This window comes from Euprymna scolopes, chromosome 14 (genome assembly GCF_053919585.1).
Source record: "Euprymna scolopes isolate OS-2025 chromosome 14, ASM5391958v1, whole genome shotgun sequence".
NCBI lineage: Eukaryota > Metazoa > Mollusca > Cephalopoda > Sepiida > Sepiolidae > Euprymna > Euprymna scolopes.
Window position 1 is genome coordinate 51,158,691 of NC_136495.1, and position 14,309 is coordinate 51,172,999.

Consider the following 14,309-nt stretch of genomic DNA (forward strand, 5'->3'; position numbering starts at 1 on the left):
AAAAGGAGACATTTCACATGCATAAGAAAAGGAGACATCCTCATCAGCTTTATCATTTAAATGCAAAGCTAATTTTGTTTCTTTTTTTCATTAACGGCCCTCCGGCCGGGCCTAATTCTTGCTGCTTTGAATGTAGATTTTGGTCTTGCATTTTTTTTTTTTTTATATATACATACATATATATATAAACATACATATATATATATATATACATATGAATATATATAATTTCTAGTGGTGGCACATGATGAATCTTCAAAGAATCACAGCATCACAAGGAGTGCAGAGTGAGGGTGTCCCCGATTGGATGCTTTAAGTGGAGTCTTTCATCACATTGCAAGTTGAATCTCTCTCTATATTTTTTTTTAAAGCCAACGCTGCTGCTGCTGGTGCCACCACTGCTATCAGTGGTCGATCCTTGCCACACACACATATACACACACGTTTACACGTGGTGTTGATCGGTAACCTGCTGAGTCCACCGCTGCTGCATTACACAGTGAAAATCCGTCACTGACTGAGGCAGACTCACTTATGCGCAGGGTTCTTGACTCGAGAGGATACTGCTTTGAGTAGTTGAAACCGAGTAGTAGCAATGCATAATGTTCAAAGTTCAAACCCACGGAGTCCAACCCTCATACAATACGGCGAGATTATCCAGATTGGTCGCTTCTTTCAGAACAAAATCCACCTGCAAAAATAAAATGAAAAGAATCTTTTAACGTTTGCTTCTTTTTTTCATTTATTCATTTAATTGGCAAAGAATAAACATACAAGGGATTGCCATTTACAAGGGAAAAAGTCGGTGAAAATTTAGGGGGTTATGTACAAAGAGAAACTATGCAAGGGGAAGATCGTGTAGGTCTGACCAGCATCTGTCCAAGGCTGCCTTGAAGCCCTGTAGTGTGGGCTGATTTATGACCTCATCGGGCAGCTAATTCCACAGATGCCACTCGAACTGAGAACACTGCTTGGCGTTGAAGCCTTCAGAACTGTCAAAGACTTTTTTTGCGAACCCACAGAGCCTGCAATCTGAGGCAGGAGTAAAAAACAGGTCTAGATCAGGCCGCACCGTCTATGAAAGATATTGTAGGCGAGAATGAGGTCACCTCGAAGCCCCCTGCACTCAAGGTTAAAAAGATTTAGAGCCCTTAAACGTTGCTCATAGGATAGACCTCTGAAGCTAGCCACCAGGTGCTGAACCCGTTCAAAGATGTTGGATGTCCTTCATGTAATAGGGGGATCTGGCCTGAATACTGTATTCAAGAATTGGGCGCACTGGAGAGGTGTAGAGGAGAAGGAAGATGGAGGGAGTAAGATGACCAAAAGAGCAGTGCATGAAGAACAAGACACCCCTAGCCTTGTTAACAGCAGTGATGCAGTATTCAGAGGGTGAATATGTGAAATGCACAATCACTCCAAGATCCTTGGCCTAACTGACAGACTCCAGCAGCTAATTAAGGAAGTCAAGGGGGATTCCGACTCACTGACATGTGGCTACACTTATCGACGTTTAAACTCAGGTCCCAGTCCAGTGACTATCTCCAGACTTTATGGAGGCAACGTTGGAGGTCTTCATAGTCGCTGCAGGAGGCAAGAATTTTATTAAGCAACAAAATTTTCAAGCCAAAACAGATGAAAGTATTTCTTGGATTAAAATCATCATCATATTCAGTTTAACGTCCATTTTACATGCTGTCATATGCCGAATAGTGGGATATTAAAATGGAGAGATGTAATATAGAGGGGTTTTGAAACGTTATATGTTGTATTTCCGTGGGGGTGGGTGTCGATTCTGTAGATATATACATACACATGTAACGAGTGTCTTATTGGATGTATGTCTGGTCTTATATGTTTCTACGTGTGACCGCCTAGTTTTCGAAATGTCACAAAATACAATTATCTGGTGTATGTTCGCAAATAACAACAAATAAAGGATGAATAAACATTTTTATCTCTTGCCAGGCAAAGGAAGACATACCTTCACAAAAGGGACGAATACCATTCTATGGTCTAACAACATTTGGCCAATTAGGGAACCATTTGACCCATGCTTGATCTTATTGGATGGAAATCTACAATGAAAATTCTACCACGAACAACAGACCTCTGGTTTCTTTTCTGCAACCTTTTTTCCAGAATGTTGTTCCCATCTTGTAAAGGTTGAACACTGATACAGTTCTGTCTCCATTTTAGTTATCGATCTTGCCCTTGCTGGCTGTCATTCAATCTCCTGACTGTCTCTCCCAGCCATCCGTTAGAGACTCAACTAACTTACTAAGGTGTCTCTAAACTTGTTATGTCATGACTAGTCTTTTAGTCGCGTATCTTTGTTTATTAAAACTAAACATTCCAATCAAATATTATTAAAAATATTTTCTAAACATTTTATTGTTTTACATATTTATGGTTTAATTATTTCTACATTAAATTCTAGTTCTATTTCAAAATATTCTTCCGTTAACAAAATACTTTGTTATTTTCATAACATTGTCACCAGTTCAAATGTTAGTCAGTCACCTCTCTCCCCGAGACATCCGATGTCGTCCAGGTCATAATATAATATTATGCTGGAAGGCTATGTTGACTAATTTTATTGTACATATTAGATTTCTAAGAATTGTTTCTGAAATCAGCCATTCTTTTTTGAACAACGTATGAATTAACATCTGGCGTTTTAATCAATATCTCATTTTTGATTGTATAGAATCAGTTATTAAGCACAAAAAAAAAAAAAACTCGTTACCTGTTCTTGAATCGTTAAACGTTTATTTGGATCTGGATCTCTTCCATCTAATTTCATCTTCACCCTTCGCCAAACACTGACTGCATAAGAATTGCGTTCTTGGATAGCTGGAACAACGGAGAAAAATGCAGCTCAGATTGAAAAATAAGTCAAAGAAATAGATTATATGGATATTAATATCTAATTTAGAAATGAAAAGTTTTAACATTGATATCTATTACATAAGTGCTTAGAAGTATTTCTCTCTATATATCTAATACATAAAAAAACAGACAGTCTATTATCCATTTTTTTTTGTGATACACAGCCTAGCATATACAAACTAAATATTAAATTCTGGAGAACATTGAACTACGTAAAAAAAATTTAAAAAAATTGTCCAGATTAAATTTTTTTGAAAAAAAAAATTATACACTTCAAAATTTCATTTCTTAAATTCAGAGTGAGTAGGAATTATTTCTTCAACCAAATATGTTCTCAATTAAACATTCTTCAAATACAAGATTTTTCAAAGGGAGACATTGTTTTCAGCAAAGAATATAAATACTAATAGAAAATAATACATTACTTCATTTATTATTAATAAATAATATTTAAACAATATTTTTATATACCAATTTTTTATATGAATAGACATCGTAAAAAAAAGAAAATCTCAAGAAGCTTTGAAAATTCCCTACCGCTTCTGATGGCATCCTCTGTCATAAGCAATGTTGTTGCCAGATATACAGGGTGGAATGATAAAATTGTCACCATAGAAAAGACGACATGATTCCACTTCCGTTTGATGAAAACTGGTTTTCTTTTTTTTGTTGTTGCAGACATCTACTAGTTGGCCAGTTGAGTATAAATCCCAAGAGCAATAGGAGCCTTCTATCATGTTTGAAAGTGACACAATGTTCAACAAGCGAGATCAGAGATGCGCCGTTGTACAATTCATGCTTTCTACCGACCCAAGTTATAACATGACCATTGCGAGCACCCTCAAAGTGCAAATCCAAATGGTTCAACGTTTGAGGGCACAACTCAACGCATCGGACAACCAACAGTTATGGTCTTTGGTTTGGTTTCAAGTGAGGGCCACATCATGCCACCTCACATCTTCAAAGTTAGCTTCAACTTGACCTGAACCTGCTGGACTGCTTCATTTGATCATACATCAAGAACATGACCAACATGAGCTCTACAACACCAAAGCCAGCCTGATCACTGCCATCCGCCAAGTATTCACTGGGGTCTCACCAGCGCTTGTGGAAAAGGCATGCTCTCTGTTCCGAACCCATATCACGGTGATGATTAAGGCTGAAGGCGGCTACATTGAATAGATGTCAGTTCTACTACATAATCAAGTTACCTAAATTGATTTTTTCAATAAAAGTTTTAAAATAAAGCTGTAGTGTTGCTTTCTTTAGGGTGACACTTATATTGTTCCACCCTGTATAGTTTACAAAACTCAGAATCGTTATTAAATCAGGATTTAAGAATTTTAAAACCTGTTTAAATAACTTTCTATTCGACAATTTAAATGCTTTTAAATTCCTTTAAAATTTTGCAGCCATAATGTCACTGATGCTTTTTCCCAGCTATCAACAAAATATTAAAATGGTTGACTTGTTTACAAAGAAACTGAAATGAATTGTGATGAATTTGATTTCATAATTTTTTTTTAAAGTTATTTTTTGGTACTTTACGCTTTAATAAATAAGTAATGATCGCCATTAGACATTTTGTAATTATTTTTTTATGAAAAAAAAAAAAAAAAAAAAAAAAAGATGACATCAATTTACCTTTGCCAGTCCGAGGATCTCTGGATATTCTCTCTATCTTTTTGACTCCTCCCATTCCTGAAAAGAAGAAAATGTAGATTGAAAAGCTAACAGATCGACTTTGAGGCCAATTATTAGAATCCAGCACTTACAAGAATTCCATTTGGAGAACCAGTTTTCTGCGGTTTGAAGTTGGAGTCATACCAATTTCAATATCATACACAATGTTAGTTGAACAAAAATAAAAAGATATAAAATTATTTTCTCAGGTTTTTAAAATCAGACCCAAACAGCATTTAAGCTGACAAATAAAACTTTGCATCTGACTAGCCAGTTTTTGATTTTTATTGTTGTACTATGTTATTGACATTATAACATACTTAGCTGACATTTAAAAAAAATCACTTAGTCTAACCCAGATGACTGCAAATTAGAAACATTTTTAAATAATCACCTAAAAATAAACTTGTTTTAAATAGAATATAATAATAGGAGTTAGCTACCTTAAATTTTAAAACTATGCAAACAAAAATTAAAAACTAAAATAACTTCACTAAATCCCAGGCAATGCCGGGTAATGTATAAGTAATGATATACACAAAGATTAATCATGAAGAGTATAATTGTTTTTTTTTTAACTAATGAAATGTTATTTATTTAAAAGTTATTCAATAATGATCAGAGCTGTTAGAATTCTTAAAAGTTATGACTCACCTACAGATCCAACATTATAGTAGGTTTCGTGCCTCTAAGAGGCAATTATTAGGTTTTACAACAGAAGCAACATTTGATGATTACTTCACGAAGGTAGGAAATAATGTTGGATGGTTGGTTCGTTGTTTTTGTTTTACGGCATATAAACCCTTTTCAGGTTATTTAATGCCGAATCCAAAGATTTTGAAGAAAAATTTTTTAATAGAATATATTTGTTGTTTTCAAGTCGGTTTCTATTTAACCCATAGTTGGGACCCTAACAGGTACTACCACTCCGGGTCAGAGTGGACCTAGGAGCAATGGCAATTAAAGGGTGGATCCACACTCCCCAAAGCTCGTAAGCAGGGGCTTCACCACTGGATATAGTTTAAGGTCATATTCAGGACCACAATAATGTTGGATCTGCAGAGCGAGATAGAAGAGGATGAAATTGGAAGGGTGGGATAGAGGAAAGAGGGGGGAAGAAATAAGGGAAAGAAACGAAGATAGGTAAAGAGATGATGTTTCATTTGTACATGAACATTTTAAATGGTGAGAGGCTGGACGAATGATAAGATAGTTGATGGAGGAAAATAAAAAGGTAAAGAGAAAAGAGAGGAGAGGAAGGGGCCTATTATGACATCACATGAGAGTTTAATAAATATTTGAAAATTCCAAATATTTCTTCATCTTCCAAAAGATTGTTTACCATTTAAAATATTAGTCTGGTTATTTTATAGGGAAACATTGTTATTTTTGTTTTCAACTTTGCAGAACATAATTGAGTTTTGCAAAGGGAAAGAAAAAAAAAAAACAACAACATCAATGTTTGGTACATTTTAGGTCAGGAAGCCAATATCATCAAACTACCTGATCTGATAGTACCAGATTTAAAAAATTAACTTGGAAATATTATGTCATTTTGCCATCAAGACGTTTCCATTGCCATAATATTTCTTTTGTTATTCTCACCACCATCTTAAAATTCATGTTTAACTTTAAAATACATATCAGGCAATTCCAATGTAATGCAAAACTATTTACATAAAAAAAGAACCAGAAGGGTGACATAATATTTCCAACTCAATCTTATAAAAAATAAACGATCTTTAGAAAAATTAGGAGATAGAAAATATTTGGAAATTCTAAAATGTTTTCATATTTAACAACAATAATATACAACAAATACTGATTCAATAGGTGATCTAGTTTCAAATTAAAAAGCACCTTTACCAAGAGCAGACCATAATTACACAATTTTTGAAATTTTAATATTAAAAAAAAAAAATACAGTCACAAAATAAAGAGGAAAAAAATGTTAGTTGGCTATTTTGTAGCAAATCAACCATTTGCCAAATTTAGTTTTTTTTTTCAGAAAGCATTTATGATTTCACATCCTTAATATCTCGTAATATTTATTATGTAAATTTATCAGTATACCATCAAATGAAGTTTAACACCCAGGACAGATTTTATTTGTGGCAAATTAATTATTGTTTATATGAGTATATGTTCCTTGTATAGCATTGGTGCACATAGTTCCTAATCCTGTTGAACCTCAACCAGTTAAAATAGTCTCTAAGGTAGATTGAATGAATGATCCTAACCTCTTTATATTTTTAGGTAATAGAGATTCTAAGATGTTTTTGCTTTACTTAAGTCTGATTCTTATTTAGAGACAGACCTGATTGTTTTCGGTTCTAAACAAATTGGAGAACAGTGGACAATCTATTTAACCCATAGACATGATTTTAACAGGTACAAGCCTGAATCAGGATGGATGTTGGAGTAATAACTATGGGGCAACTCTAAACTTTCCAAAGTTCCCAAAATAGGGGCCTCACTACTTAATGGAGTTCCGTGTCATACCCAAGGCAACTTCTATAATTAACAAAAGTAAAAAAAAAAAATCTTTTATCAAGATGAGCTTTGAAAAGTCCTGTAAAAAAAAAAAAAAATAAAAATAAATAAAAATTTAATAATTTTTATAAAAATTTGCATTAAGAGGAACATATCAAGAAAAAAGGTGATCCATGAAAGCAAGTTGGAAGCAGCTGGCATCTCCGAAAGTAACCCAGGAAAGGTCAAACATATACGGAGTCAACAGTAGGAAATGCAGTTTGTTGGTTAGTGATTAAGTAGAATGAATCTCGTATCTTGTTTACCCGATTTTATTCCCACTCCTGCCTGTAGAGCGCCTGGAGGAGGGGGAGTCCCTGTGTGCACATCTTTCCCAAGAGGCGGAAGCTTCTTCAGTAGAGTCGGGTCTTTCTCTGAAGGTTTCTTCAGAGCTGGAACATACGATGAATCGGAGGAAACAAAATGAATTGATAAATAGATGAAAGTAGTTACAGAGTAGTTTTTTAAAAAATATATATATATTATTTTTGTAATATCAGACTACCACCCACTAATTTATGGTGACTATTTCAGGGTGGAAAGTATTGTTGACAGCACCCTCCCTTGAACTATTTCAAAGTAAAACAATGTAAATATCCTCATTCCAGCATTGTCATCTTATATATAAAGTAGGGCTAGTAAAACTTCTCATATCTTATATTTACTTGTTTCGCCAGTTATTTGTGACAAATAGTGGAGCATATTTGAAAAAAATAGTTGCATTTCTAATCTATTTCATCAATATTTTACTACTGATGAATTTATTTTGCTTAGTGATATTTCAGAAATGGAAGGAAGAGATTTTCTCTTATGATCAAAAGTCATAATTTTACTCATTAATAATTGGATTTTATCTAATATAAGACATTTTTGTATGCATCAGTTTTTGCTTGTGTTTTGTCAGACATATTTTGATTGGCTAATTGATATGTTATAATTTTGACCAATCGCTGCATTTGTTCCAAATTAGTGGAAACCTCAAATTGAAAACAGATTTAAATTATAGTAGAGAATTTAACTTAAGAGTTCTTTCTTAAAATAAGTCAAGTTCTCAAAATTAAACTTTTATTTTTATAAAAATGGTTCATTCTAAACAAATGAACACCAATGATTTTTAAAAAACAAATAAAATTAATCAACTTCCTATGAAAGTTGCATCTTCTAAATTGATGTGTACAAAAGATTTAAAAGATTAATTCTGATTTTCGTCATTTAAATGATTTTCAGTGAAATGGGTTTCAGCTTTTTTGTTCAAGTGTACTATTAAATATTTTGTCAACCTTCATTTCGATTCTATAAATAAGCTCTTAAGTAATTTTTTAAAAATTTTGAAAACCTTTCTGATAAGCTTTGTTCGAAATGATCAAGAGAAAATAAAGATTGAATTTTTTTTCTTGCTCTGATCTAAGCTTGAAGAACAGTTTTGAAACGTAAAACACTCTTAAACAATACTTTTTAAATTTGATTTAAATGCATTTTTAAAACTTGATAAACTCTAATATATCAGCTCTAACTTCTCAAAGAATAATATATTGAGCTTTCTTACACTATAGGTGGAAATAAAAATTCTTATATATAGCTCTAAATAAACTTCATTAAATGAATTTGAATTAAATTATTAATTATATCTCTTGGTAAATATTTTGTTCAACAGAGTTAATTCTGTGAAATCTTACTGCGTTTATACAATAGCGCTCAATAACAAGTAGAGTCATGTATTTAGTATTAGTAAATTTTTAACTATACAAATATTTTGGCTAAACTTCCTTAGACCAGATCAGCATATAACATTTATTGGGTTTAGGTTAACTTAGCCGAAAAACATATCTGTACATATACAGCCAAAATACTTATATAAATTAAGAAAGTTTTACTATATCTATCTATAAAAAGAAGTATGTGTATATGTTTATATATTTGTATGTACAGGATTCACTCCTAAACTAATCAACTAATCAATATGAATTTGGGAACACAGCTGCTGGGTGTAATGCATAATGTGGGCTATATTTAGCTTAGTTTAGTTTTATGCAAAAAGGTGATAAAAAGGGGATGGAAACCCTTTATAAAGCTTCAGGAATTTCTGATTTTTGTGAAATTTTAAGAAGTATTGAGCATCAATTAAATATTCCCCGAAATTTCAGTTTTATAGGGCATAATCTCTCGTTTAAAAATTAGGGCATAATCTCTCGTTTAAAAATTCAAACAGTTCAGATTTGCATTAAATGTAATCCATAGTCATTGCACACCTATTAAGCAAGATTCTCTGAATATCAAGTTTTTCTTCAGATACACTTAAAATTAAGCCTTGAATTTTAGACATTTTCAAGTAATCTAATAAATTTGTATCAAAATTGGATTACAGATTTTAAAAATTTTGTAGCAGAGATTTTAATCTTTATAATGGAACATAAGTGGTGAAAAAATGTTTGGTTGAGGAATTAATTTTACTTAGCCCGTCTTCTAGTGTGTGTATATATATATATATATATATATATATATATAGTTAACAAAAAATATTGTTTTGATTATGTGTGTGTGTCTATATATATATACACACACACACATTATTACATTGTTTTTATTATCTTTTTATATTTTGTCTACTCAAAATTCATGGCAATGGGTAATATCTAGCTCCTCTAAAAGGGACACTAGATTAGAGCAACCATAAATCTTGCTTCAGTCTTATTCACACTAATTCGTATCATCATTTCTACTTTTCATTAAATATCTTTTCTTTGGCAATCTTTCACTGAAAAAGCACAATTTCATCTATTTTCTTACATTTAATGGTTAAAATTATTTTGGTTTTAAGTCGATGAAATATGAAAACAAAAATGTATTTCCTTTAGATAACCATGAAATTTCCATGGAAGCCATAAACATTTATGCTACAATATAGCGGAAGTAAAAACATTAAAACTTTGTTACAAGTCCAAGAAGATAACCAGCAATTGCAATTCTTACCAGATACAAAATTCATCGGAGCATTTTCATCGTCTTCATTGTCTTTTTCTGTCAGCAAAGGAGGGGCAAAGGAAACCAATTTGTCATATATCCTGAAAAACAACATAAAGAGATACATTTTGGAGGCTACTACAGCAATAGATATTACTTTCATCTTGATTGTTATATTTACAATGTTTCAGCCGATGTCACCTCCATCCTCCTTCACAAGCATTTTTTGAACTTTGGAACTTTCTAGTAGAACTGGAGCTAATGCAAAATTTGAACTGAACCCTTTATTTAATCTATATTCTCATTCCATTAGTCATGATACAAATTATCAATTCTCATCTCAAAGATCCCCAAACTCAATAACATACTGTTGGATATACAAAGTGCCTTCAATAAGTTTCCAGACTTTTTTGTACAGACACTTAAAATTGTTGTAGACTTGAAAATTCAGTATGTTATTTCTATACATCTTATGAAATGATGTACCAATTTTTAGAATTTCAGGTTCAAACAAATAGCTACAACAGAAATTGGAATACATCCTACTAATGCCTGATTGTCACAGCTGGTAAATTTTAAAAATGCAATAACGGATTGAGGACACTTTAGAAGAATGATATGCAATGAAATCCTGTTTTAAACTTGGTAAAATACCAGAGAAATGTATGGGATGATTCAGACTGCTTTTGGACCATCTTGCATCAATTGAGCATCAGTTTTTAAGTGGCATGAGAGATTCAAGGAAGCAGGGAGTCTATGAGAAGAGTAAGGAAGTCAGAACACTAGAGTTGATTGGCCAAATAAAGAATTTTGTGGATAAGGACAATTGTGTGTCTATAGGGACAATAAGTGCACAGTTTGATGTCAGTGTGGGAACTACACACAATTATTCGCGAGGAACTGAAGATGTGGAAGATTTGAACAAAGTTTGTCCCAAGGGTGCTCCATCCTTGTCACAAGCTATTTGACCAAGATGGGCATCAAGACAGTTCCTCACCCTTTCTATAGTCCAGGTCTTGCTCCCTGTGACTTTTGGTTATTCCCTAAGCTCAAGGAAAACTTTACAGACTGTCGTTATGAGATAATTGAGGAGATGAAAGAGGCTGTGATGAGGGTCATTGACATGCTCACACAACGATTTCCAAAGAGCCTTCCAGAAGTTGTTGGAATGATACAACAAGTGCATTGCAGTCAGAGGAGATTACATTGAAGACGACTAAAGTTTCATGTGTGTACTGTTAATAAAAGTGCTCATACGACAAAAGTCTGGAGACTTATTGAAGCTACCTTGTACGCCCATTTTAACATGTACTAACAGATGTACACATCTTTGTTTGGCTGTTAATATTCTGAAATATTTTGATATAATTATTCAAACCACGTGTTTGTTATTGCACGACAAATAGTATCATTAGATACAACATAAGAATTTATAGGAAATATCAAATTCTTGACACTTTATGGAAAACTATAAGGAGTTTGGTTGAACTTAATATATCTCAAGGCTTGGAAAATCATATCATAGATCCAAAAAAACAAAAGTAGGACCTGATTGAACCTAATATTCTACAGAGTGTAGATGATATTTATTTGCAATTTTCAACTGCTAATTTTATACGTATTTGAATTCTTTTCACTTTGTCTTCATGAAAACACTACATTTCCATTTTTTTGTAAAATCATTGATTATGGACAATTTGGAATTTTCATATTTGTGAAAGAAACAGTGTTCTACTTGGATGAACAAATAAGATCTGACTTCTTCGGCATCAGCAAGTGAATCGTAGAAAGTAATTAAAAGATTAAAGATTCAACAACAAAGCAACATTGAAGAGAAAATCTCATGATCAACGACCTGACACCATCAGATTTTGGGAGTTCAGAGTATCATCAACAGGACCATTAGGTCGAACATCAATGGCTACATCTGCACTCCAAGTGAAACCCTGGCTCAACTAGATAGCTGCAAGTAGATATTTAGTATAGCAGCAAACTGCTGGACCCATGGCACAATGGTTAAAAGCACTGGTTAACAATCAGTTCAAAATGAGAGTCTTCTGGAGGTTGATAGTTTAACCCTTACTGCAGGTAATAATTAAGAATAACAAAATAACATTTTTGTCTGGTCATGATGGAATAAGAACACTTTAGCCATATGAATAAAATGAAGGTTTCATGTTAAAATTCTGTACGGGTTGTAGAGTTAAAAAAAAATATGCATTTGAAGGTCAAAGGTGACTATCAATTAAATACCAAATTGTCAGATAAAATGATTTTTTTTTTTTAATTTTGTTTTAAATTTTTAGCTGACTGACTAAATCAGAGCAATCTATCCTTGTGGATCAAATAATAAAGGGTTCGGTTTGAAATTCCTTCGATGTTCCCAAGTTTGAAAAGAAATACCTGAAAAAGGTCATAGATTACATTGGTAACAACCAAGATGAGAATAGAAGTTAAAATAATCCAAATTACAAATTCATATATCAAAAACTCCAAAGCATAAATTAAGAAAATGCATCAAAAGTTTTTGCCAAAAAAGAAAAAAAAATTAACATCGATATTCCATTTCATTTAAGAACTTACCCTGCCGTCTGATTAACAAGAGAATCAATCATTTTTTCAGCTTCATCCATATCAGATTTGGAGACATCTTCACTCACTGCTAATTTTAGAGCCATGGTCAATGTCTCTGAAAAAGTTTTATATGTTGATAGATAATCTCTGATACTTCCTGGCTGTGGAGTGAAGCCATGATCTTGCTCTTCCAACTATAAAGGCAAGAAAAATGCATTGATTTAATGAGGAGTCCAATGATGAGATCAAATTGGAAAACATTTAAAAATCAAACACTTTCTATACAAGTTGTTTAAGCATCAAGAAACTAAACAAATGAACAAAGGAAGTTTCAGTAAAATTAGAGATTGTTGGAAAGTTTAATATTTATACATTCAAGAATTTAACTTTATTGATATGTACTCAGCAACCTTCATGAAACTTTCTCTATTGGATAATCTAATAGTTTAGTGCAGATAAAAAAACAAATGTAATGTAAAAAAAGGGAAATGAAAGAGAGAGATTGTGCAGGTGATGAAAAGGGGTTAATTATGTAGCTGTTGGGGAGAGAGGGAGAAAAATTACACAGATGTTGGAAAAAAAGTAGGAAAACTGCAAGTGTCGGAAGGAGAAAGGAATAAAAAGACAGAAATATTGGATGGTTAGCGTTTGTATAGGACAAAGATTGGATTAAATCTTCTCATATGAAAAAAACAGTTTAATCAGGTGCTCAATGAAATCAAATGGCAAAAGTTAAAGGTTATTCTCTTTCTCATATACTCAATATCCCAGTTTTTCTTTTAAATAAGTTTATTTAAATTTTTTGTTGCTAAAATATCAAATGGCATTTTAGTAAATGTAATTGATATAAAAAGAAGATGTTGGGTTTTACAGATGATCACTTACTGCCAAGTTATTTCATGACAAACTCACACAGGTATATGGTTCAGTTCATCATCATCATATTCAATTTAACATTCATTTTACATGCTGGCATGTACTGAACAACTTTAAGAAATTGATTCCCAAACTAAACTATCTTTGACCAGATCTCTATTTATCCCTCTTTCTCTCATGTCCATTTTATGACTTATTTTAATGCTTTCCTTAGCCTTTTCCTGTGAACTGAACCTGCTACCTTAACTGTTCTACATCTAAGCCAAGAACTCTGATCCATTCTTTTAATGTGACCATACTATCAAAGTCCCCTGTTCTGCACACATCTTTCTGTACTGTCCAGCTTTAATTCTCCTCTGAGGTCATCAGAACTAAGCCTGTCTTTAACACTCACATTACACATCTATCTTATCCTTCTCATATCATTTCTAACCATGCAACATATGTCCTCAACTCATTGATTTTACATCCATTCATGATCACCTTCATTTGGTTGATACTGATAATGTTCTACTGGTTAGTAATAGCAGAAGTTCCTTGAACTCATTACAATCACACTAGCTCCTACTCCATCCTGTGCTCTAATGGTATCACGAAAATAAAACTTCGACATCAATAGCTTTGCCATCCAGATATACTTTCTCCACATCAGAGTTCTCACCCATTTACATCTTATATTTCTTGTACATATTATTCTCTATTAAACAACCAATAATTCCACTGCACTTCTTATGTACCTAATACTTACAAGTATCAGAAAAGATTAAAATCCCAACTTATCACCCATTTAG

At 32.7% G+C, this 14,309-nt stretch overlaps 1 protein-coding gene across 2 annotated transcripts in view; it reads right to left on the bottom strand.

Annotated features, from left to right (window-relative positions):
- Positions 1–137: 137 nt before the first annotated feature.
- LOC145292997 (serine/threonine-protein kinase SMG1-like) overlaps positions 138–14,309 on the bottom strand; it is a 245,574-nt gene continuing 231,402 nt past the window's right edge. Inside the window, exons 71-76 of one of the 2 annotated variants that reach the window (XM_080139250.1) lie at positions 12,652–12,836; positions 10,078–10,169; positions 7,374–7,499; positions 4,537–4,593; positions 2,750–2,856; positions 472–691 (exon numbers count right to left, since the gene is read on the bottom strand). In XM_080139250.1, the coding sequence (XP_079995376.1) occupies positions 614–691; positions 2,750–2,856; positions 4,537–4,593; positions 7,374–7,499; positions 10,078–10,169; positions 12,652–12,836 (645 nt within the window). In that variant the 3' untranslated portion in view covers positions 472–613. Of the gene's footprint in view, positions 692–2,749; positions 2,857–4,536; positions 4,594–7,373; positions 7,500–10,077; positions 10,170–12,651; positions 12,837–14,309 lie in introns of both variants that reach the window. The other variant, XM_080139251.1, reaches the window with a different exon arrangement.